The 25,712-nt window shown below is 36.3% G+C and overlaps 1 protein-coding gene across 3 annotated transcripts in view; it reads right to left on the reverse strand.

Moving 5' to 3' along the window:
• HMGCLL1 (3-hydroxy-3-methylglutaryl-CoA lyase like 1) overlaps positions 1-25,712 on the reverse strand; it is a 73,253-nt gene that overhangs the window by 14,168 nt on the left and 33,373 nt on the right. For all 3 annotated transcript variants that reach the window (XM_021551240.4, XM_085574666.1, XM_085574667.1), the window contains 2 exons: positions 20,859-20,922; positions 15,755-15,943 (listed from right to left, as the gene is read on the reverse strand). In XM_021551240.4, the coding sequence (XP_021406915.1) occupies positions 15,755-15,943; positions 20,859-20,922 (253 nt within the window). The remainder of the gene's footprint in view (positions 1-15,754; positions 15,944-20,858; positions 20,923-25,712) is intronic.

The raw sequence follows: 25,712 nt of genomic DNA on the forward strand, positions 1-25,712 counted from the left end.
CTGTGAGCCACAATACTGAAAAGGGCAGAGGACTACTACAAAGAATTAGGGAAAGGTCTAGTATTTGAAGTACATGTGGCAAATGTGGAACATGTGAATCTATCAGTGAAAATGGCAAATCTGACCCAAGCATGACAGCATTTTACCTACATTCAGGGAGCATATAATGAAGTTAATCTATCTTATGTACCCCTCTTACTGTATTGTACCTTAGAAAGAAACTACAAATTCTTTCAATCTTGTTTTTTTTATCCTCGCTGGCTTCTACCAACTCCCAGTCCTTCCCTTCCTACTGGAAGACTAATTTGTGTTGAGTCACTCTTCATCTTAAGCTGGGTGACCAAATGTTCTCGGAGGAATAATTTCTCTCATTTCTTATAACCAGAATACTTGCAGTATTATGCACTAAGTGGCAGTGGACACTACCTTTTACCAATGTGAGCAAATGAAATAGATTGATGACCAAAAAATCTATTGTTTTAAAATAAATTTGCAGCAATGACACCATTTATAAAAACAGGGAAAGCAGAGCATAACTATTTTCATTTCACAGTACCACTATCATATATCAGCATCAAAGTATCTAAAGGAACAAATAACAGTATTTTAAATGCCATCTGACTTCAATTCAGCCTGAGCCTTCATGCATTGTTACAATTTTTCATATTATTTTAGAATGTACTACAAGGATATGTAGAATTTTGAATCCGAGTTTGGTATTTATATAATCCATAGTATCTTCTGCAGTTTGCATATTTGCAATTCATGCATAATAGATAACTTTGTACTTGGAATACATAATATATTTTTATAGCTGTTATTTTCTAGTGCAAGAGATTTCTTTTCTCATTTCTGGAGATAAATCTCACAACAGAAATGAACAATTGTGCATCCTCCTCAACTGGAACAGATATGTATCTCCATCACTCACCATCACTCCATATTAGATTTAGGGTCAACCAAAAATAATTGGTACAATTAATGCTGTTAATAAAACCTGCGCTTTTTATTCAGACTCAACTACTACTTCAAATCTCTCTTAATTCTATTTTCAGAATCCCCTGAGTGAAACAATACTTTATTCTACTTTAGTATGTAGGATGTATGTACGTTCAGAGACTCTGCTCACCAATATTCATTGACAAAACACACTCAGCATAAAGAAAGGTGGATTTCCAAGATGTATGGTAAATTAACCTTAGAAAAAACTCCTGGCATTTGTTACATCTTCTGGATTGCACAGGTGCACATCCATCTTCTCCCATATATGGAAAATAAGAACTGCATCCTCCATTCAGATGCTTTTAACTTATTTACAGCTAGACTGGAGACAATATTTATCATCACAAAGTATAAAGCCAAATGTCCTTTTTCTTCAGGAGCACCAAAGATTAACAGATTAGAATGTTTTCCACATGTCCACTTTACTGTCAAGAGAATATTAAAGAAGTTTTCCAGCTTCCGCAGCTCAGCCAGATGTCAATGGATCCCACAGTGAAGCAAAATTGGCAGAGTAGCCTTCTCATGACCCCAGCATTGTTTTATCAAGGATCAGTTTGAAAGTATAAAGGGCCCATTTCTTGCTGAGATCTGTAATGTTTTTCAGCCCTTTTCCCCTGCAATTACACAAAAGTGCTGACTTTGTTGAACTACTGATATGCAGTAGTATTTCTTATGACTTCTCTCACACTGTGCTGTAATTGCTGTTTATGTTGGCACAAGAAAAGTACCATGTCTTGTTTCCACTGTACATTTCCGGACTCTGGTTTCAGTAACATCAGTGTAGGATATTGTACTGGGCATATGTTTTGTTGTGTAAACATTAACTGGCAATTTACCCTGTCAATCTCCACAGTATGGCTTCTAATTACCAGAGGCTGAGGGGCTTCAGATGGACATTTTACAAAATATTTACAGCATCTATCCTGATTCTTTTTTTTCTTCACTGTTATTTGTGTTTTGAAAATCATTGCAAGAGTAAAAAGCTCCATCAAATGAAGTAAACAACTCTATCAAATGCCATTAAAAAAAAAAAAAAACCAAAACCAAATGTATTCATTCTTTTGCACCTCATTCTCTAGAGTAACTAAAGACCACTTTCCCAACTAGATAAGCAAAAATCATGGCAATATTACAATAAACATGATAGTCTAGTAAAGTACCAGATATTTCTGTTTGCTTGCAATTTGATTATTCCCTTTATATTTTTAAACAAGAAAAAAAACTTCTGTTGGCATTTTTTTCTTAAAATTCACTCTTGCTAAATAGCCTGTGAACTTGCAAATGGCTGTGCATATCCTTATTTGATTCAAGACTCAGACAAATGTACTTAACAAATGGGACCACTACAGTCTTGTTAGAAAAACTACATTCAGAACCAAGGAACAATCTCCCTTTAAGAGCTATGGAATATATGTTTTAGTCATTCATCTGTATAATTGCAAGGAAGTAGCACTTTATATTTTGTGCAAAAAAAACAGTGTCTTGAGTAGAATTCCAGGATGGGAATAATTCCAGTAACAATAATTACAGTAACATGGGCAAAGAAGATACAATCAAATAGAGCATTTTTTGGCCACCCTAGGCAGAGAGAATTTTTATTTCAAATAAAATTTTCATCTCAATTTTCATTACAATGCAAGAAACTTTTTTTTTTTTTATATGTGATAGTTTCCCATCATCTACTGTTCCATTATAATTGGATCAACTCCATAATGTACATCACATTACAGTACCTTAGCATGTTACAATACTTTCCCTTCAAATACATTGACTAATTAAGTGGTAGCATTAAGGTGGGGAGCCACAAAATGTAAAACACCTTGAAAATATTTTTCTCTTATTCTGATGGAAGTTCCCTTTTATAAAAAGACTTCTGCAATTGTCTATCCAATGTATCTGCCAGCAGTAAAGCCAAAAAACTTATTTTGTTTAAAAAGGCATTCAACTTAGCACCTTGTATTTTGCTATAGATGCATGTTTTATTGCTCTGCTAAATCTTTTATTTTGTTTACTTGGTTTATTCTTTAAAGGAAAAAATGCTCCATCACGTCAAAAATTATTTCCTATTGTTGCGGGTCTTAGTGCAAGCAAAATTTAACTTCTATGAACATTGGAGAAAAAAAATGTTTCTTTCTGTAAGTGTTTACTTTATGCATTTGAATGGACTCAAGCAAATCACATCATTTGCCTCTGGCAATCTTACCTCATATCATTTGCACTAAGCAACAAAGAAAAAAAAGGAAACAGGCAAATATGCAAGCTGGAGTGTATAACAGTACTATTAATTTATGTTTAAAAAATACAAAAAAAGCTTTTCTTTCTGAATGCCTGGCTATTTCAATTCATAGTGCAATATTTCAAAAGCAAAAAAATAGGTAAATGACAAATTATTTGACTTGGGAGACTGTTTCTGTGTTGCTTCTGCACAGCACAGAATAAAAAAATGATTGTCATACTTCAGGTACTACATCAGCTTTGGTTTCTGTCTTAGCTGAAGAGTCATCTTCAACTAATTACACTTATGCAAATCCTCCCTCGTTCTCCCAGGCTACAAAGATCCACCCAACACTCATCTGGAGTGAGTTCAGAACTCCAGCCTCCTGGTCACAGTTATCTAGAGATTTTCTGCAGTTTAATTTACATCAGAAAACACACTAAGATCTTGTTTAAAGCCACTTGATACTTCTCAAAATAGAAAATAATTCTCCCTCCTTCATTGTTTGCTAGATAATAATAAAATTCTTTCTGAGGAGCTGTAAACATGCAAGAATGGCCAGAGGTTTAAAGGTTTAATTCCACCCCCTCAGCACAGCTGTCTGTAGAGCTGCCCAAAAAGGAAGAAAGCATCATCCTGTAAACACTACACTTCCCTGCTGGAGACCCTGGGATTTGTCATTTCCCAAGTCCAGCCATGGCAAACTCCTCTGACCCTTGCTTAGGTCTGAAATTCAGGTTCCATGTAATGTCCTCTTTTTCAGGCAAAAACTAGAATACATACACTCACAAATAATGAAACGTCATGAAAGCAGTAATTTCCAAGAGGGAAAGCATTGTAGTGATTCTGTTGGGTTTTTTTACAGTTGCTATTAAACTTTAAGAAAAACTGCTTTAGGGTAAAAAGGGAGAGGGAATAATTCCCATCAAGTAGAAAAATAAACATGTCTAACAGCCATTTATCTTCTTCCAGCTGATGTATCCAGATTAAAGTTCCATATGATTATAGGGAGAACTTCTAAAAACAAGTCAAGCAACACTTATAGAAAAAAATTATTTTCAAAAAAGAATGCATATTAAATGAGGAATTAAATTCTGGGCAAAAAATTGTCTTAATGGTACTTAATAGTATCTTGACCAAGTTTTTGAAATTTTTCTTTCACAATTATTTTTTAAATTATGTTTAAATATTGTATTTTATTTCTGTCACTGCTCCACATATAAACTCAAATCCCCAGAGACATCAGCAGCACACTCAGAGCAGACCAGAACCTCTGAAATCGCATCTCCAGACACAGCCTTAGATGTCATGATGGAATGCCATTTGTGGAATGCCACAAATGCTACTAGGAATGACAGCAAAAACCTCTTTTGTGTGGCTAATGCACAGGTAGTTGTGCTCTTTTGTGGCAATATAGTTGACCAAAAACCTAAATGGCATCAGGACTGGAATTCACCTGCCCACTGTGAGTAACTCTTGCATTGTCCTTGGCACAGTTTTGCCCTGGGGCAGACAGCTCCAGCAAGCAATTTCTGGCACAGTCGGGGAACTATCATCCTTTAGGGACCATCCATAGGTGTCAGTCTGCACTTTTGGAGGGTAAGTTTGGTTTTTGGGATGCAAGCTTTACATAGCAATTGGCCACAGTACCAGAGAGGCCAGGATGTGCTGAGCATGGCAACCCTTTAAAGAAGTGATACAGCCACTGCAGGAATGCAAACCTGGTTGAGACATACAAGCTCATCTCTAAAACTACCATGGGCAGCTGATGGGACAGCAACTGAGGAAGAAATGCATGTTGTGGCAGGGGTGCTGAGAATGGACAATGGGATGGGTTCTGAGATGAGCCAATTGTGTAGGTTGGAATTGTGGAAATCCCATTTCATTTGTTGTGGAAGTTGGAAGGTGTGGGCAAGACAAGCAACATACCATAAAACTAAAAGGGAGAAGTAACAACTGCAGAGAACTAGCTTGTTTTTCTGTCAATGAGACAGTGCTTATGTAATGCTGAATAAGGCAAAAGAAACAATCTTCAGACCGATGAAAATTCATTTTCCAGTCATCTAGATAATCAAGACTTTCATTTTCAGGAATTGAATCAAACACTGTTGTAGAATAACAGTTATTAGTTCAATTTCTGATTGCTATAGGCAGTCATCTCATTAAACCTACAGCCAGTCACTATCAATCATGCAAAAAACACCCCAAAATACAACCTTTTAAGCATGCAATCCAAGGCACAATAGAAATATGCATGGGGAATTTGACACCAGTGTGCCCTCACAATACATTTTATGCATGCTAAAGATCAGTGATTTCAGGTTTTTAGTGCTGTATTTTCACAGCTTCTAGAAGGACTAAATATTTATTTTAAATGTGGCTTAGCATTTTGAAAACTATTTTATACTAATTTGTTTTATAAACACCTGAACTCTTTTTTTTTTTAACCCTTCTTGCATTTCCAGCATTTGGAAGTAATTTGTTTCTAGGTCAAAAAAATGAATGTCTGTCTCTAACAAAAAAAGCTGGATTGCTGCCCAATCCACTTCAGAAATGGATGATGCTGACTTTTAGCCATTTAAACAGTCAAGTTAAACAAGACACTGTTGGGATGATAAAAGGAGTCTATAAAGAGACTGTTGCTCTGGCTATGTGGACTTAAAATTATCAAACAATAACTAGGAAAACAGTGAAAGAGAGAAAAAAAAATTAACATAAGTACCAGGGAAAACATTTGGGTTAGGTGAATGCAGGAGCATAGTATCTGTTCACATCATTCTTTCCTCTTGCCAGTGAACTGCCAGCAGGATATTTACTCTGCTTAAGCATTGACAGAGGCCAAGGATGGTCAAAAGGAATTATAAGGACAACCAAGTGAAGGGGACATAGTCTCTAATAGGCTGTGTGGAGCATTACCCTAAAAAGCAACTGTAATGTGCTAATTTTATATCTAAATTATATTTTCTGCAATTTTGTGTGAGCCTTGTTTGCAAACTCTACTGTGCAAGCTTCTGATAATCTGGGAAAAGGTGAAAAACCAGAATTGTCTTCTCAGATCTTATTAATAACAGTTCCTTTCCCTTTTTCAAATTGCAGTTCCAGATATGACAACTAAAGATGGAGCAGAACAAAATCTGATGAAGACCAGAAAACCACCTAAAGTAAATTCTCTGAATCTGCTTATTTTTGCATAGAAAGAAGTATATTCACAAGAGGACAAAGATGCACAGTAATGAAAGCAATATTAGAAATGTATTTTAGATACTGATCAACCAAGTCAGTATGGCCTTAATGGTTCTAGATTTAATGAATCAGAAAATGATCATGAAGCTTAATTTGGAATGTACCACTGACACTGCAGAATGAAATATGCAAAGGAATGCCACTTACAGGATGGTGAACTCAGAAAATAAAGCACTTAAGACGTGATAAGGCAAGGTACAATAAAACAGCATTCCAAGCAAAAGAAGTGTGCAAGGAGGACACAAGAACAGAAAAAGAATATTTGGGGCAAATTATTTTTTTTTAATAAATACACAGCTTTAATACTATTTGTATAGAAATGATCTTTGCTTTTAACACAGAAAACTAAAACCACTTCAGATTTTATTTGTATAGTTGCTGCAATGATTTTCCATTCATTTCCATTCATGTCCATTCCATTTAGACATAGAGTGATATGTATGAATTTGCAGAGATACAAAGAAAGATGCATAGATTTGCATGTAAAAATCAAATGTTTAAAAATACTTTAGAAGATAGGTGAGGTTTGATTGTAAGCCAAAGGAAAGTCATGTCTACTGTTGCAAGTCAGCTCTAGTGAGTAATTTGAATATGAGAATAATTTATACCTGATGAAGGATCTCTTTTCTTAGTATCCTGAAACAGACTTAGACTTGAGGTTTGTTGGTTCAGTAACCAGGCCTGAAAGCTTCTGAAATCCAATATTACAGCATATTTCAGGCAGCTAAACAATGTACCTTTCTATTATTCATTAATCCTTCATAGTAAGTTAAGTTTCATTTCAAATAAAGATCAAAACCCACAAAACCATCTATATAGGCTACCTATTGGTATATGCATGTAAACAAATCTGCCTCAGGAACTCTCACTGCTATTTCAATACACAATAACAAATATATTCCCCTTCCTATCCTAAAATGTCCAAACAATAACAACCTTGAAGCAAAGTCTACTATTTTGGTTTTTCCCCAATTATACTGTAACAGTTATAATAATAGTAGTGATTCATTTACTTGTGGTTTACTTGTGGACTTTCAGACTCTCAAGATATTCTGAAGCATAAGGATAGGGGTCAAAAACTTACAGTTCCTTAGAAATTGAACACTGTGCACATTCTGCAAAAAGCAGCAGAAAGCAATAAAAATACAGTTGCTAATTCTTTTGTACTGATCTGAGAAAAGAGCAGGAGTGGTGCTGCCTGTTCATTTGCTTAATTCTTTATTTTGCTGACATTACAGGCAAAACCAAAAAAACAGTACAAAAAAACCAACCAAACAAACAAACAAAAAAAAAGACAAAATACTGGAAAACATCTGTCAGATTTTGAGCATGAACACCTATGTTTTATTTTTTTTGCATATGTAGGTCTGATTTATCCATTTGTCCAGTATGTTTTTTCATTTACAATAGTAACTAGCTGACTGCTCACAGTAGCAATATTGTTTGATTGAATACAATGTTTTTTCCTACTTTCTCAAAGTAGACACCCTCTTTTTAAGTTTTCTTCAGAGGAAGAAAATGAATATTTTGTAGCCTGCCACCTTTGCATAATTCACCTGCCATTTCCCCTCTAACTTATCTGCTTTCAAATAGATTATTATTCACCTGTCTTGTTAGCTTTCAATGTCTAACAATTCTATCCACATGCTTTCCTAATGTCACATACTTCTTTGTCTCCAACATCTGCTTTTTTAATTGCTAGCTTTAGCTAAGTGCTATGTCATTTCCACAGGGAAGGGGGAATAAAAAGAAACAGAAACAAAAAAGCAAATTGATGTTTTCTAAAGAATTTTATTTTACTGGCAACATTTTGCCTAGCTTGCTAACAATTCAAAAGTACTGTTTATACTTTCAGACCCAGCAAAAACACAGTAAGTGCCCTGGATAATTTAATTCTTAAAAAAATCCAAAAGTAGAAATCTGGGAATACCCTTATTTAAAAGAACAGGCATGTTGCAGTAAAGTCTCTTGCTTTACCTAAAACTTTGTGTATTTGCATTCTCTTATGTTTGATTTCTAACATTTTCTTTTGCATGTTTTAGAGTATGACACAGATTTCTACTTACAAATTGTGCTAGCTATCCTGTTTCTCATAACTGTAATCTAAAATTTGAAAAAAATCTAATTTTTTCAAGTTAGAACAATTAGTCTTAACATGAGCATTACAGCATTGCAAATTATTCATTTAAGCAGGAAAACCTAGGATCCATAAGCCAATATATCCACAACTCTGCTGATGGAAGCTTTCCAGCTTAAAGAAGTTCCGTTTCATAATTCCATTTGTTTCCTGCCATTTAGCCAACTTTCCACTTATTACATGCTCCATACTTTATTATGAACTTCCAGAGCAGAACACTGTAAATTGTTTTCTAAAAAATCAAAGCATATGATGGCCTTTGTACATCCTTTGTCTTCTTTGGCAGGGATTGCCTTAAAGAATTCCAGCAAAATACTGAAGCATGACCAGCCCTTCCTGAATTCTGTACAGCTACTCTCAGTCAAGCTGAATTTTTTTTGTAATGTTTCCATATCTGAACCTTGAAATTAGTTTCTGGAGATCTCTGTTAAGTCTTCTGCAGTTTCCTGGCATATATTTGTAAACAGCAGAGGAGAGAAAACTTGTGAGGTCTGCTGAAGCCTTTCCATTTCTATGCCTTCCTCAAGATAGGAATGCAAGCATATTAAATTTTTTTCAATATCCCCTAGTATGTGCATCCTTCACATGGCAAGTCTCTCCTACGCACACACTGTGCTTCATAATGTCTTCAGAGTGCCAGGTTGTGCAGGATTAAAGAAATGGAAGGTTATGGGGCTCAGATAATTTGATTAGGTACTTAAGTATTTTGATCATTTGCTCACTCATATACCTTAGCTTTTTTAATCTAAAAAGTACATTCTACACAATACTTGAAATCTATTCTGTTTTTAAATTTCAATTCTAAAAATTTTTAAATCTTCATAAAACTATCTCTACTTGCCTGATGAACTTCCTCTGTTTTTTTCCTATCACTTCAAAAAGTAAAAGAGACAAGCCTTATTTCAGTTTTACAAATATAAAAAAAAAAGTTAGAAAAAGCCATGGGTACAGTGATATGTCAAATTAGGAAAAGACAAGCCAAGATGTATGTTATGGTTCCTGCCTCCTGTACCTCCTTTATTCCATACAGTACCTCCCTATTATCTTAGAAAAACAGTCTGTAAGACAGTATTGAAATTTTAACTGAACTGTCATAATTATTTTTTGCTCTGTTAAAATTTAGTTCAGATATAAATCATTTAATTGCCAGGTAGTGAGTGCCCCAGCATACTGCTGAAAAAAAAACCCCCAAAATACAAATATCATTTAATGCATTATGAAGCAAGAATTTTGGCAGGTCAATACAAGATCCATTTGTCAGTTACTATAGAACTCCCCAAAACCAGTATTTTTTGATGTTTGTAGCAGCAGACAAATCTGGCTGGACCAACTTCCTCAGCTAAAAAGTGCATATTCACTGTTATAGGAGAAATTCTTAGCACAATGAGCTCATGCAAGGCTTCACACTTTTTCACAGTTACTTATCTATCTTGGACTTAAAACAGAAGTGTCAATTCATGGTACTGCACTATAGCTCTGGATGATTGTGCTTTTCAGAGAAGTAAAGAGACAATGTTGCTTACAAATGAAGAATGACAAGGTATTGGTTTGGGGTTTTTTGTTGGTTTTTTTTTTTTTTTTTGATTGCTATATAAAACTTGTGAAAACTAAATTAAAGATATTGTGCTTATAACTTTTTACAACATAGTTTCATAAAACTGTGCTAAAGAAAATTATCATGTTGCCTCTTTTTAAACCAAGAGAATAACTGGTGTAACTTTATACGTGTAATTCAGTAAAAGGGTAATAAATAACCAACATAAACCCTGAAACAATTTATCTGGAAGTAATATACACATGCATTTGCCGTTTTCCCATTCAGCCTTCCACCACTTCTATCCATATTTTCATGCCATTTTACTACTGTTTTATTTTATCACTCCTCTATTCTATTCAGCTACCTAACTTGCTTGGCTTCTAGCTGCAACTACTAGTCATTGACTGGGATAAGCTAGGATGAGCCATCGTTCTTGTAGATACCTACTAAAATATGCCAGACAAATGCAAGGTGATAAAACTGCAGGATATAAATGTTAAGTGAATCTTCTAGTAGAGGTGTTCTTACATATGATGTATTTATTTGGAAATTCACCACCACTACGGGCATTACAGGTATATTCTCTTATGTCAGAAGAGAATGACAGAAATTCAGATCTGAAAACTTAAGAGGAAAATGTCAGCGAACATAATCTGGCACCAGAGAGACATTCAAGTGCTGTCAGAAACCAAGACCAATTTTTCACGCTTTCTTGAGTTTGTTTTCTTACCAACAGAGCTGCAAGTGGAGAACTGTTAGGGCTTTGTGTACACCCAGACACCAGGAAATGTTTTCTGAATTTAACTGAGTAGGAATATCTTGTCTCTGCAAAACAAAGCCTCCAGCTGAGCTCCAAGATCAAAGCACATGAGACCTGCCAACTCTCAGTGCCCACTCTACTACCTGCCATTAAAAGCCGTCCTTAATGCTCAAGACATCCTTAAAGCTCAAGTTATTGATTTCCAGTCCCTTCTCTAAAGACTCGACTGTCCTAAAAAGCAGCAAGGACAGACTCCTCCATAAAAGAAGGCCAGCAAGGAATCCAGAGTCATAGCCAGGCAGGCAGTGGCAGCAACATCACCAGAAAAGAAGTTGAGTCAGAGATTCAAGATTGGCATCAGGTCTGGACACAAAACCAGGATCAGACAAGATCAGCCAGGTCTGAGGGTAAAGCCCATAAGTCAAACTGGCGGGTGAGGATGAGAATGAGAATCAGGGAGGCACCAGATGGCACAAGTGCAATTGCAATGCTGCTGCAGAGTAGCTCAGGCAAGGGCCAAGCACTAGAGCTTCAGGTTTAAAGCCACTGCCAGTGGAAGGAGAGAGAGCCTGCACTGAGGATCCTTAGCAGCAAGCAGCTCCTGGACAAGAGATCTCAGCAGCAAGCTGGCCTCTAATCTGCACCTGAAAGGGGCCATGGCAGCTTGTGACTTCAAGCAAGCTCAAGAGCTATAATACCAAATCCTGTATTTGAAAATAAGAAAGGGACAAGATGGACATCTTGGAGATGGTTTTGGGTGGAAAATTCATCTCACCCAATGTTTTGTATAGAAGTTCATGTAAATCACAGAGGAAAGAATTTTAAACACAGGGTTTTTTAGTCACTTAACTTAGGCTCTACCATTTCATGTTGCTGGCTGTTGTAAGCTCTATTCCTGTAAAAAATCATCCTTGTAAATTAATAAACCATGAACTTCAGCACCTACATTCAGATTCTTCTCCTGCTTCTGGCCAGCCAGGCCAATACTGAGTGCCTTTGAGTGAACCTAGATTTTACTACATAAGTAAACTGGATGCACAAAAATATGCAGTTTAGTTAGGGTCTCCAGCATACACCAAGAGGCTAGAATCAATTTAGTTAAGTGATGCAGGGAAAAGGTCAGCAGTCAGCCATTCTTATTTGGATTTACTTTTCTCTTAAGCTTATTTCATCTTTAAAATTCAAGGAACTTAAATAAATTAATAAAATGTTATTAAATATTTCAAGCTCTCTAAAAGGGGGTATATTATAATGTTTGTAATAAAAACCTGTACTCTCAAATCTGGATTTTACAGTCTGAACCTTGAAAGTTTAATTAAAGGCTTGATAAATTCTGGTTTTGGTACTAAAGTGGAGATTTTATATAAAAAATTCTTGTTTTCTGGTAAAAGACGGAACTCATAAAATGAAGTTTAATTTGGCAGTAATCAATCTCATTCGTTTCTGTGTCCAATAGGGTGAACATGATCACACAAGGTGGTAAAAATCCTTGGTCTTTCTAAGTCATTAGAGTTTTATAATTGTTTTCTTTAAGTTAGAATTTGATCCTCATAGTGTGGGGATCAGTTCATTTTAATGAATTAGGATGGGAATTTGTGTTTGATAAAATTCTATGGGACAATCGTGTGGCTGTTTCCTTTATTCAGGTATCACAGACAGACAAATGCCCTCTTTGCCTCTTAGCATACTCTTTCTCTTGTTTGAGTTTATGTAATATACAAATCTATTTCTGGCAACTACACAAGCTTTACAGGAAAAGAGTTCTTTAACACTTCCATTAAACAATTTCCACACCCATTCTGTACACACAGCAGGAATCAATTGTCAGTGAAACTCAAATCTCTTTAGATCTTAGATATGGTAAGGCCTACCTTACCAGGGCCTCTCCATAAAGAAATTTCCTGACCCATCTTTTTACCCTTCTTTGGAGGTCTGCAACAATTTCCTATAAATATTTTACTATTTCTGTTAGCTACACTATGTGTTTGTCACATTAGCTAATGCACATGTCATTTTACTCAAAATACCATAACCTCTGACTAGATCTACACATTATTTCCCATCTTCTGAATTGTCTTTATAGTAAATTCTGTACTCTGGTAGTTTTATATTAAGCCATGTAACCAAGAGCCAGTCATGTTTCTACTATAAATGTTTACTGGTATCTTTTGAAGCATCACTTCATGTTCCTCACATTTTTACACAGATTATTTTCATAAAATGAAGTGCATTTCCTTTCTATCTGTTTTATTTGCTTCAACAATTCAAAAAATTACTTTTGCTTTAAAAGTTGTTTAATCTCTCTCCCATCTTTCACTACCTATCCTTTTGCTAAAACAACACATACAAAAGTGAATACTAAAATTGCATGACTACTGCTCTCCTAATTTCTTATACAGATATGACCTGTCAGTTCTAGATGACTTTGGATCAGACCCAAACAAAAGAAAATATTCTGGGTAGTATAATCCTGAATAAAACAATGTGATCTGTATAAAAAATCACTTTCTGAATTACCAGCAACTCTTTCTACTCCTGGGAGATTTCCCATCGAAGCAATGCCTGAATTAGTGCAGAGTGATTTGTGGCTTTCCAGCTGTCATTCATTAATTCTTAGGAAATACAATATACAATACAACAGTACTCAGCCTGGGGTTGTTTAGCAATGTCTTAGGAAGAGTGTAATTTGTCTGCTGAATGTTCTTTAAACTTGTTTTCAAACAATAACTGTAGCCTATTATTTCTATGACCCCCCAAACACATTTCACTCTTGCTGAAATATTGTGTCAGTCACAACTACCCATAAAGGAGGAAGGGAAAGGAATTGTGTCTGAGAAGAGTTTCGTTTAGGAAACAGCATCTGAGTTGAAGACAAGGGGTTTTATTCCAGTGCTCTGGCATTCCTGTATCTTTGGCAGAAAGGAAAGCACAGGCAAGGCTGACAGCAGGGACTAGAAGTGACCTGGGCACTCTGATCCACTGGCTTTAGTATTTCAGCACACAGCCAAGCTGCAGCTTAGGAGTCCCTGCTTTAGAAGGAGTATTACTTTAGAAGGAGTTATAATTCATTGCTTGCTGCCTTGAGTTTTTGACCAGAGACAAGAGAGGACGCTGTGAGGCGCAGGATCTGTTTCAGGATCCAAAAGCCTGGGGACCTTCTACTACGTGAGCCAAGGAGCTGCTTGCAAAAAGCCAGTCAGAGAGACTGTGTAATGCCTGCTTCATCAAGGACTTTTGGCAAACTCTATGACAAGTTCAGCTCAGCCAAAACCACTGCACCTTTAGACATGTACTGTAGGAGACCATGACAACAGAGGGGAAGTTTCTGGTGGGTCTCAGGCACCCCTGCCTTCCCAGGAATCTGAGAAGGTTGCATAGGAAGTTCTTTTTAAGTCTATTGCTCTCTTGAATTTGCATGTCAATTATCCTAAACTGCACATTAGATACCTAAGAGATTTTTTTGACCTTTAGCTCTTATGCAGTTGGATTTAAGAACTAAATAAAAAGATATAGAGGTAAACATGAGACAAGAATCACTTACAACAAATACTAGAGTTAACCAAGCATAGCCATTGTTCAGTGTTTAGTAGGCACCATGACAGCAATTATTTTAAGACAGGATTTGAAAAACAATGCTTCAAGTATTTTTATGGCCAACTCCTCCCATGCTCAGGGGTTTACATGCTTTTAGCTATTGTGCCTGCAACTGAAGCTAACTGTGAAATCAGCAATTTATTTATCCCATGGTACATACACCCACATTTGTAGCAGTAATAGTGAGCAAGGGTGAATAGTGTATGCTGTGAGTAAAAGTCAGAACCTTTCTTACCAGATTTTCTCATTCCCTCTTTAATCAAACACCTGTGGATTCCCATATTGAAACTTTCCTTGTTCCTTCTTGTGGTGTATACAACTAATACTGTTAACACAATTGTATCTAAATAACATAAAATGAGCTCTACCAAAATAACAAGTTGGACAAAAGAAACCTGGACCTTCAAAATGACTGCCTGAATTGCATGGAAACAGAAGACACCATTAAGCATAAAATAAAGGCCTATGATTTGTAAATTGCTAATGACTCTGTACGGCTTAATAAAAGTAGGTGTCCTTAGCAAAGCATATGCATATGAAGATATTTCTCAGGATTATATCTTTACAAAAACTACATTAGAACTTGCAGTCTGTTTTCTGTGTTGTGTCCTATTCTGAAAAATATATCAACATAAGGGGGAAAAAAATATCTTACAGAAATTAACTCTGATTACTTAGGCACAGATTTGAATGCTAATTAAATAAAATATAAAGCTGTTGCTAATCTTACTCAGAAGGCATAACTGATAAAAAAGAATAATGAAGGCATATGAATATTGATAAAATTATCTAAACTATTCTGTGTACATAACTACCAATATTTTAGATTTATCCATCTGAAATCAAGATGTAATTATGCATTAATCCATTTTATTTTTAGACACATCTACAAAGTAGAAATTTTAATTTAGTGGAAAACAAACATACAGCTGTTCCTAAAAAAACTGGAATCTGAGATATCAGAAAAAAAAGTATTTAATGTCTTTCCTTCATCTAATGTTAATGAAATGTAATAATAATAACTGTTTCTTAATAATTTTGTATGGAATTGAAGGTAATTAATAAAGAAGTTTTGACATTTCCTAGTAAAAACAACAGCAATAATCCCAGTACACAATCTGATGTGCGAGAAATAATTTTCTAAAGTTTAGTGAGTGCTTTTTTCTCTTCTAATGACTTCTTTAATGGCAGGATTTTTTAAAATTGCACATTGAATTAAAATAAGAATACTATTATTGTATATTATAAAACAAGAAACCAAGTCACCTGCATGGCTGTGAGGATATTGGCTAATGCCTGGCCATACGTGTCATGACAGTGAACAGCAAGAGCACTCAAAGGAATTTCCTTCATAACAGCTTCCAGCATTTTCTTCATACTTCCAGGTGTCCCCACACCTATTGTGTCTCCCAGAGAGATTTCATAACAGCCCATACTGTACAGCCGCTTAGATACCTGATTGGAAACAGAAAAACACCAAGAGGTCAAGATGAAAGAGTATAAAATAGGGTCAAGAACATACACAATAAAGGACATACTTCCATACAGGTTTTAGGTTTTGACCTACTGAGGTGGATCTATTTATCAGACAACCTATATTCATTCTTGAAAACTGCCATAGAAGGAGAACATCCCATGGATCCTCTTTATTTCAAAATTATAATTCTGCTATATTCTGTACATGGAATAGCTAACCAAGTCAAATCCATCAGAACTTGCTTTCTGACTTTCCCACAGAATCCAAATGAACAAAATTTTAACATTATGAATTAAGTTTCTGTCAAGCCGTTCCTAACATTTTCTTCTCTCTGGGGACTTCCCAGCTGTTTGGTTTTCTCCATATACTTTTCAGCTTACAAGTTGTGCAGGGTAAAACCTGTCCTTTTGTTTGCACATTATATGAAGCCAGCAAAGAAAATAAATAATTAACAAAAAGCTTGATTTTTCTTTCTCTTGGCACTTAAAAAAAAACAATGAAAAATGAAACTTTAATGTGCTGCAATCAACATTAATTTTTCAATATTTATTTCATGAAATAAACTTGCTTATAATGAAATCAACCATTAAAATACTAACAAAGCAAAATTGCAACTTAATTAACATTCAGTTTTTAAGTTTTAAAAATTTTCTTAATATCAAACAAAACCATATACAAATAGGTCTTACTTATGTAAGCTGAGCCCTAAATATTTCTGTAATTACATCTTCAAGGAGTTCTTTGCATGAGTGAAAACTGAGGTCTGGGTCCACAATTTTTGCATGGAGAGAAACACATTCAGGAGCAGAAAACCATATTTTCACTGAAAATATTTCTTCAGGAATTGAATGCAGGAGCTTTCAATCTTATTTTTGTTGGATTCATTTGGAAAGATTCCACCTTATTTTCAGCTGCTCAATATGTTTGTCCCCTTTAGGATTCCCCACTGTGTATGAAAGATCCCAAAAGACCACTCCACTGGAACGGAATCCCAGTTTAGAAACTAACTGTTTAGAGATGAAAAAATACAAGTCTCTTCCAAAAAGACATCTTAAGTCACACTGCAGTGTGCTGGTAAAACAATTCCAGGACTTCATCAGTGGGATTGCTGTGAGCATGTCTGAGGAAGCGGACAAAGTGCTGCACCAGCAGTCTCGGAAGCACTGGATTAATATTGCTGTTCATTTAATTCAAAGAACAGCTGAAAAAAAAAAGTAGTCTGAATCATCCTGCTTAAGGCATGGAAGTGCTATGAATATTGCAAATGTGGTAAAACTGTGCTTTAAAGTCAGATTCTTTGGTTCATATACACATAAATTCAACATACATTTTAAGAAAGGGACATTTACCAGAATGCAAAAGGGATTTATCTCACAGCATATTTTTATGTCATCAACACATGGCAGGCATTTTAACTAGATTACTGTTGTAAGAAAGAAAAAGGATCATCTGCAGTTAGTGGTGGATTACATTCAGTTAAACCCCAAACCTTAGTGTTTCTTTAAGATCAGAGCAAAGACACGTACTGCATTTTCCCCCCTCTTCTTTTAATGCATGATTCAAAGTTTTTCTAGCTGAGTATTTTAGTCATAACTTGGACTATATAAACTGCTAGAAATCATATTGCATTCACTTCTTTTTCATGTTCAGTCCTTGGGTCTTTCTAAATGCAGAGTTCTGAAAGATGGAAAAAGAGAGGGTGAAACGTAACAAGCTGAGCATCATCAATGACTCGTCATGATCTAAACTTAAAGTGATCCTTAAAAAGAGATCTATAATTAATTTAAAGCTTGGAACCTGAATGGGAGTTTTTGTACTCAATTTTCTATTCTATTGTAGTAGAAGGCAGCTGGTTAGTTACAGTTTTGTAAGTTTTCAATGTGGATTTTTGGGAGGAGAATGTGGGTGAAGAGAACGCACTGGTTTTTATATGTAATCAAGATGTGATTACGAGCTTTCAGCTTTGTTGATTGAACAGGGCTGTGTTCTGCACCACAGCAGTTTTGCTATGCATATGAATCTTGTGCTACTCCCTTTGGAAACATTGTCTTGACACCAAGCATTGATCAAAATGGGAATTAGGGAACTAGCACTGCAACCCCTTAGGCATGTGAATAGTCCTACTCCTGGAAATAATATCTAAAACTATACTCCTATATGGATTACAGAAGTTGATGATCCAGTTATAGATTATTTTAATCAATTTACAATCTAAAAACCTGCAGTTCTTTTGCTGCAAGGTAAACTTTAATGATCCAATAATATTCAAACAAGAGTAGGTACATTTTCTATAGATCAGAATGTGTCCTAGATAATATTTAATTTAATGAATTCATTGCTTTTTGTTAAAAGGTAGCTAAAGAAAGAAATAAGTAGGCAGAAAGACAAAAACAGCCAAGCATATGATGGAATTATATGATAATGGATTATACAACTGGCTACAAGGATATTATACAGTGTTTCCAAAAACTTTCAAGCTTTATCTGCCTAAAGTTGAAATATCCAAACCACAAAATGATAAATGGTTAAGCAGTGACTTCCTTTCAAGAATCAGCAGAGTAACAGAATAAGACTAGATAATTTATTTTAGGATATGAAAACTGTTTGTTTGTTTGTTTGTTTTAAATAAAGAACCATACAAATATACCTCATAGATTCCAGAAGTCTGAGGCATCTGAATTTTGCACTCACTCGACAACTATGTGTAAAACAGTTACATATCTAGCATGGAAGAAATTAATCTAGTCTACTACAATCTGTAATAATGCATGTAGTCTGAAATAATCCACCTCTTCTAATTGCTTTTGCTTCAGTTAAAAAATATTTTGCTTAAAAAAAAATTAAATGGTCACTGTTACTGACTTCAGGATAAACTGCCTAAACCTCTCAATCATAGCTGCTGATTGCAATATACACTCAAGGCAGTCAAAATGCTCCCATTCCAAAAAGATGATGACCAGAGCAGCAGCTCTCTGAAAGAGTTTAGCAACTCAACCAGTAATTTTGGTAATGCTGATTCTGTGCATGTATTCATATAAAAGCCATCAGATGCTTCTATATATGGCAGTGCTTGCTGAATCAGGGATGGAATTATTAAATTTAATGTGGTAGCTTTTATTCATGAACACATACAGAGTGGTACACAGATACACAAGACAGCACTTATTATGATGAAAATAGAAACTATAGGACATTGAGATGCTTGAGCGTGTCCAGAGGAGGGCAACAAGGCTGGTGAGGGGCTTGGAACACAAGCCCTGTGAAGAACATTTGAAGGAACTGGGGTTGTTTAGCCTGAAGAAGAGGAAGCTTAGAGGTGACCTTATCACACTCTACAGCTTCCTGAAGGGAGATTGTAGACAAGTGGGGGTCGATCTCTTCCACCGGGCAGCAACTGACAGAACAAGAGGACACAGTCTCAAGCTGCATCAGGGAAGGCATTGCTTGGATATTAGGAAAAAAAATTTTACCAAAAGAATAATAAAGTACTGGAATTTTCTTCCCAGGGAGGTGGTAGAAGCACCATCTTTGGATGTGTTTAAAAAAGACTAGACTTGGCATTTGGTGCTATAGTCTAGTTGAGGTGTTAGGACATGAATTGGACTTGGTGATCTTAAGAGGTCTCTTCCAACCTCATTATTCTGTGGTTTTGTGATTCTATGAAAATAAAATAGCTCTGTGAGTAAAAGTTTGCAAGTCTGGAACATTAAATGGCAATCCCACTGGCAAACTGAGAAGGAGATCTGCTCAGTAAAAGGAGCTTTTCTCAGTAAAAAACAAGCAACACATTAAAAGAAGCCAGTGGGGGAACATGGTAAACAGTATGTGATCTGCTCTAACTAAAGTTGTGTCATTTCTAACCTTCACTTTGTATTAAAACAAATACATTTAGAAATACTGAGTACCTTCCAAATTAGCTTTTTTTTTTTTTTTTTTTCCAAAGAGTCTGAGTCTTTGTGTGGATGTTGTGGGAGAAGTATTATCACGAATTCCATCTGGAGTGTATACTAGAAGAAGATGCAGGAGAACAGGACCTGAAAACTACCCACACAGAACATAATAAATCAGACAAATGTTGACTAGTTGCTAGTGCTACAAACTGAAAAATAATGGTTTGGATATTCTGCTAGATCAACAGAAATAGATGATTAAGTCTCCTAGAGAAGACAAGACTGTCTCTAGGTGGAAGGCCAGCATGTTCTGTCTTAAGTCTCTTGGAATTTTTAGTCCACTTTCTTTTTTTACAGTCCACTTTGATGCCCACTTTGCCTTCCTGCAAAGTTTTACACTCCTGTTTCACTCATCTCTCTTCTGGAAAAAGGGCTGGACTAAGATATCTTCTTCCTTATCCTATATTCTAAATGGGAAAAAGGGGCAGGGAGGGAAGGTGCAACTTATTCTGTCATGGCACTAGAGCAATTTAAGAAAACAAACTGAGGGTGAGTTTTGGTTGATGTGTGAATCAATCACATGACCCTCACCAGAAGCACAAAGACAACACAGTGTGCTTACACCAGCATAAAATTGATTTTAAAAGCAAAGACCTGTGCAGGAAACCCTCCTGTACAACATAGTCCATTGACATATATGCTTGAGTCTATTTCCTTAAGTAATTTCTTACCTTCTTGCTAGACGAAGTAGTGCATAATATTTTTTCTCATGACTGATAACGATCAAAATATGCTATTTTATCACATTTATGTATATGGTTATGGTACCATATACCACTGTATATGGTTAAGTGAGGTTATGTACCAAGTTTTAGCATTAGCAAGGTTTTTTTCTTGTTTTCCTTAAATTTTTAATTTTTTTTTTATTACTAAGTACTTACAGCAATTTTAAAATGTATTTTTTATTCATTAAAAAGACAAGCCATTAAAAATTCACTCTTACTTCAGCCACTTTATCTGGTACAACATTTCCTTCATATGGGCATCCCAAGGCACAGGACACATACCTATAACAAAAAGAACACACAACATTCTGATTTTTATATTTTTAAATTTATTTATATATTATATATATATATGTATTCACCCATGTTATATTACAAATAGATTAAATATAATTTTGAACATATAAACCAATCAACATAAAGATATGAATGAAAAGTTAAAATTACATCAGATGACAACAGAAGGTTTATCAATTTTCCTTTCAGATCACAGAACAGCAATGCAAAGCTTTATTTATGCTCAATATGTGTTACGAGTTGTATAGGACTGTCAAGTTTACAATGTTGTAGGACACTTGGTTTTTCTTGGTATTTCTGTCTGAAGCTGCAAAAGTCAGCTCAAACTTTGCCTTGCCTTGCCCTCACAGGGTATTCAGAGAAATATATCACTTTCTTCCTTGTACTACCTACCCAGATCACAAACTACTCTAGACAACCCCACCATCTCATCAGAATTATGGTGAATAAGGAAGCTTTCACACTCTCTCTGTACTGGCATTTCTGTCCCAGTGCCCCAGAAGAATTATAGTTCCATTGCAAGCTGTAATTTAGGCCTGCCTTGGGACAAGAAGAAACTGAGAAGCCAAACTGTGTCCCTCAGCAGCTACTGGCTCCACAAAGAACAAAAACTGAAAGCCACAACCAAACTTCAGTCCTAATTCTCTATTAGCATAGAATTCAGTTTAAATTTCCCCTTTTTAATTATTATTAAGACCCATGAAATTCTAATAAAATTTCTAATTGTTTATCTTAAATTGATCAGGAATATGATTAAACTAACCAGAAACATCCAGTCAAAATCAAGTGTGACTGTAAAAGGATTTACAACAGATTCAGAGGCCTGCAGAGCCCCAGTCCCAGTGGGAGGTTGCTCAACTGCTTAATAGGAGAACAAGAGCCTTCATCGATCTCCCATCATTCCCTTTCGCTCAACACCGAAGGATATAATGTAAAATTATACATTGTATAATGCAAAAGGGATTGAACGGATGCCAGTTTGTATGCAGTCAAGGTCCATGGGGTAAAGGATGTATTGTTTCTTTGCAGTTGAAGGAGAAACTGATTGATAGAATGTGAAATTAAGATCAGTAACAGGCAAAAATAAATTGCAAAAAAAAGTCCATATTTTAATGCATAGAGTGTATTCCATCCCTTATATGAAGGCATGGTGCTGGCTCACTAGAAGTAACAGTAAGAATTAAGCCAACCTTATATCTAAAAGGAGTCTGATTAGCTCTGACAAAGAAATGGAAATTAATTTCGTTTCCAGAAAAGTGGTTGGGTCCATTACATCCTGCTCATAATTTTAATCCAGATGCCTACTAGGCATGATTTCAATTATCTATATGTCATTATGAAAACCAGGTTTTTGAAACCTGGCCACAGAATTCATTAACCATCAGCCTCAATTTACATGTCACTGTTTAAATTCCAAAATTCTGAATTTTCATATCTACATTAAAGATAATGTAGCTACTGTTAACAGTTAAACACTGTCCTGATTTTCAGTGACATGTAATTGAAAAGCAATTCAGGATAATTTCCTTAATTTTTTATGCATACAGTTTTTCAAATGAAACTAAGTGTGAAGAATTTCAGACCCAAAAGATTGCTTTTTACATAATACTACAGTGCCTAGAGCTAGTGACTGCATACACCTACTGAAATTATTTTCAATATCAGCCACAGCATTTTTATGAAGTGATTAAGAATAGCACTAAATATTAAGTAAATGCAAAACATATAGTATGTATGTGCACATGTTCCCTTTACTTACATATCTTTACAGGTTCCTAATGGCTGCATATGTCAGATCAAGAAGATATGCATTTGGTAGTGATAATGTGGCATGAACGACATCTGGGATGAAGTAGGGCAAACAAAAGTAAAAGCAGGCCAAAAGGTATCTAGAGAACAACAGAATACTCCCTGTGGTTCACACCAGAGAGCAGAAACTTGCCTGAGCTCACATAATTCAGCTGGGCCTGCTGGGCTATGAAAGTATGTGGTGACCTGAGGAATCTGCCTGCTACAATACACAAATCTGTTTGAGATTATGAACTCTCTGCATACTTACACCATTGCAACTCGACTGACATTTTAAACAAGGAAAATATGGTAGATATAATCTATCTGGGCATCTGATATTCAATATTAAACTGGAGAAAATAGGGATTACTGAAAGAATTTGACAGGAAAAGAACTTCCTACCAGAGAGACAACAAAGTCCTGTGAAGAATGAAAAAACAATTTTTCAGTAGAGTTCATCAAGAATCAGCTTGGCAGAATTTTATCTAATATCTTCACTTAATGAGTTGGAAAAAAAGAAGAGATGTGGTGATAACATCAAATTTGAAAGTGAAGTACTTAAATGCAGCTGTAAAAGAGCAAAGTGCACTCCAGACATATATCAGGATAAGCATTTTTAATAGAAGACATAAAATATCAGACAGAATCACAAAATAAGCTGAGCTGGAAGAAACTCACAAGGATCATTGAGTCCAGCTCCTGGACCCTGCACAACACCATTCCCGAGAGTCACCTTGTGACTCAGGCCATGTGCCTGAGAACATTGTCAAAATTCTTCTCAAACTCTGTCGGGCTGGTGCTGTAAGCACTTCCCTGGGGAGCTGTTCCAGTGCCCAACAACCCTCTGGGTGAAGAACCTTTTTCTAATATCCAATCTATTCTCCCCTGGCAAACCTTCAGACCATTCCCTCAGGTCCTGCCACAGATCACCACAGAGATCAGATCAGTGTCTGCCCCTCCTCTTGCCCTCATGAGGAAGCTGTAACTGCAATGAGGTCTCCCCTCAGTCTCCTCCAGGCTGAACAGACCAAGTGACCTCAGCTGCTTCTCATACAGCTTCCCCTCAAGGTTCTTCACCATCTTTTTTTCCCTTCTCTGAATGCGCACAAATATCTTTCTCTCTCATATTGTGGCATCCCAAACCCCACACAATATTCCTACTGAGGCCGCCCCAGTGCAGGGCAGAGTGGGACAATCCCCTCCCTTGCCCGCTGGCCATGCTGGGCTGGATGCCGCCAGGACAGGGCTGGCCCTCCTGGCTGACAGGGCACTGCTGGCTCAGACTCAACTTGTTATTGACCAGGACCCTCAGGTCCCTTTCTGGGGCACTGCTTTTCAGCATCTCATTCCCCAGTCTGTCTGTACATCCAAGCTTGCCCCATCCCAGGTGCAGAATCTTGCATATTCCCTTCATAGGGTTGGTGATTGCCCAGCCCTCTAATTTGTCATTCTCTCTCTGCAGGGCCTCTCTGCTTTTGAGGAAGTTGACAGGTCCTCACAGTTTTATATAATTTTCAAGCTTGCTTAGTATCCCTTCCAGTCCTATGTCCAAGTCATTTATGAAAATGTTGAAGAACACAGGGCCTAAGATGAAGCCCTGTGGAATTATTTTTGAAAAGGTCTTGCTGCATTCTCTTAGGAAATGAAATACAATTTGAGTCAGTTGCAGAAAACTACATGTAAGCTGGAACATAGGCAGGCAAGCACTGACTACTGCTAGTGCAGAGTGCCTAGCATGTGAAAGAGTGAAGATAATCATGTGTCTGGTCTGAGTATTTGCCAGGAAATTTAGAATTAAGGCAGTGCTGTGTGGGATGCTTTGTAATTGCATCTGTGTGTTTCTAAACTATTAAGTGGATGTGTGAGGAATTATGTTTCGATACAAAGGTAGATCTGTTATCTACAGATAAATTTGGCTGTTACATTTTTCTTTGATTTTTGATGAAAGAACTCAAAGGGCATTAAAATCACAAGAGAATACCACCAAATCAGACCCCCAATACCTCCACCCACATGACTCCAACATGGGAAACAACTTTGAAGGATATTCTGCAGAACTGCTTGGAAAGAAGAAAATTACCAAAACAGAGCCACAGAGAGCAGCAGAAGACACAAGTTAAAGGAATAGTCTGGTCAACAGCAGCAAACACTACTGACAAATCAAGAAGAATGAAGAGAGACTACTGTTTCCGAGATCTTGTCATCAGGGAGTTTGGTGAGAGTTGTTGCAGTTGCAAGCAAGGAACAGAAGCCAAAGTGTAGGAGTTATAGGAGGGAATCACAGAAGAGGGCCTCTGGACAGTAATTATAAACAGCGCCTTCAATGAGCTTAGGAATGAAGAAGAGATAGGAGATGAGATACGATATGAAGAACCAAGTAGGGTCAAAGGTGCAATTTTTAAGAGGCAAATGCTTGCTTCTATTGCAAGTGGAAAAGAGCCAGAGGACAGTGAGAGGTTAAGAAAGAGAATAAGGGAGGGAAGAAATAAGAGGAAGAACAGAACATGGGGTCACTGGGGCAAGTGGAGGGGGTACAGCTGGAAAGCAGACAAGAAACTTCTGCTTCTCTGACAGTGGAGAAGAAAGGACAGAAAGAAGAGGATGTGGTATCTATTTTTCTTAGGAGATCCTATGTGAAGAAAAGCAGTAGAGGAAAGAGAAGAGTTTGAGCAATAAATTACAGAGGCAACTGGGATTTAATTTGTGAATTCAATTAAGTTGGAGAATACAGCTGCTTTCTAAAAAGATAGCAGGACTGAAACTAAAAAATATATCATAATGAAAGAGACTGTTCTGGTCTCAGAATATTAATGGGATACTCCACAGTATGAGAGCAGAAGCAAATATCTGGGAGTTCATAAAGTGGAATCTGCAATGGAAGTGTTTAATTATTAAGTATGTGCTTAAATCTTTGCTGAATCAAGGCAAGACATAGCTTAACTAGGTCTTCAGTACACAGAAAAAGACAACAGCCCATGAAGCCA

The sequence above is a fragment of the Lonchura striata genome, chromosome 3 (genome assembly GCF_050655825.1).
Source record: "Lonchura striata isolate lonStrDom1 chromosome 3, ASM5065582v1, whole genome shotgun sequence".
Taxonomy (NCBI): domain Eukaryota; kingdom Metazoa; phylum Chordata; class Aves; order Passeriformes; family Estrildidae; genus Lonchura; species Lonchura striata.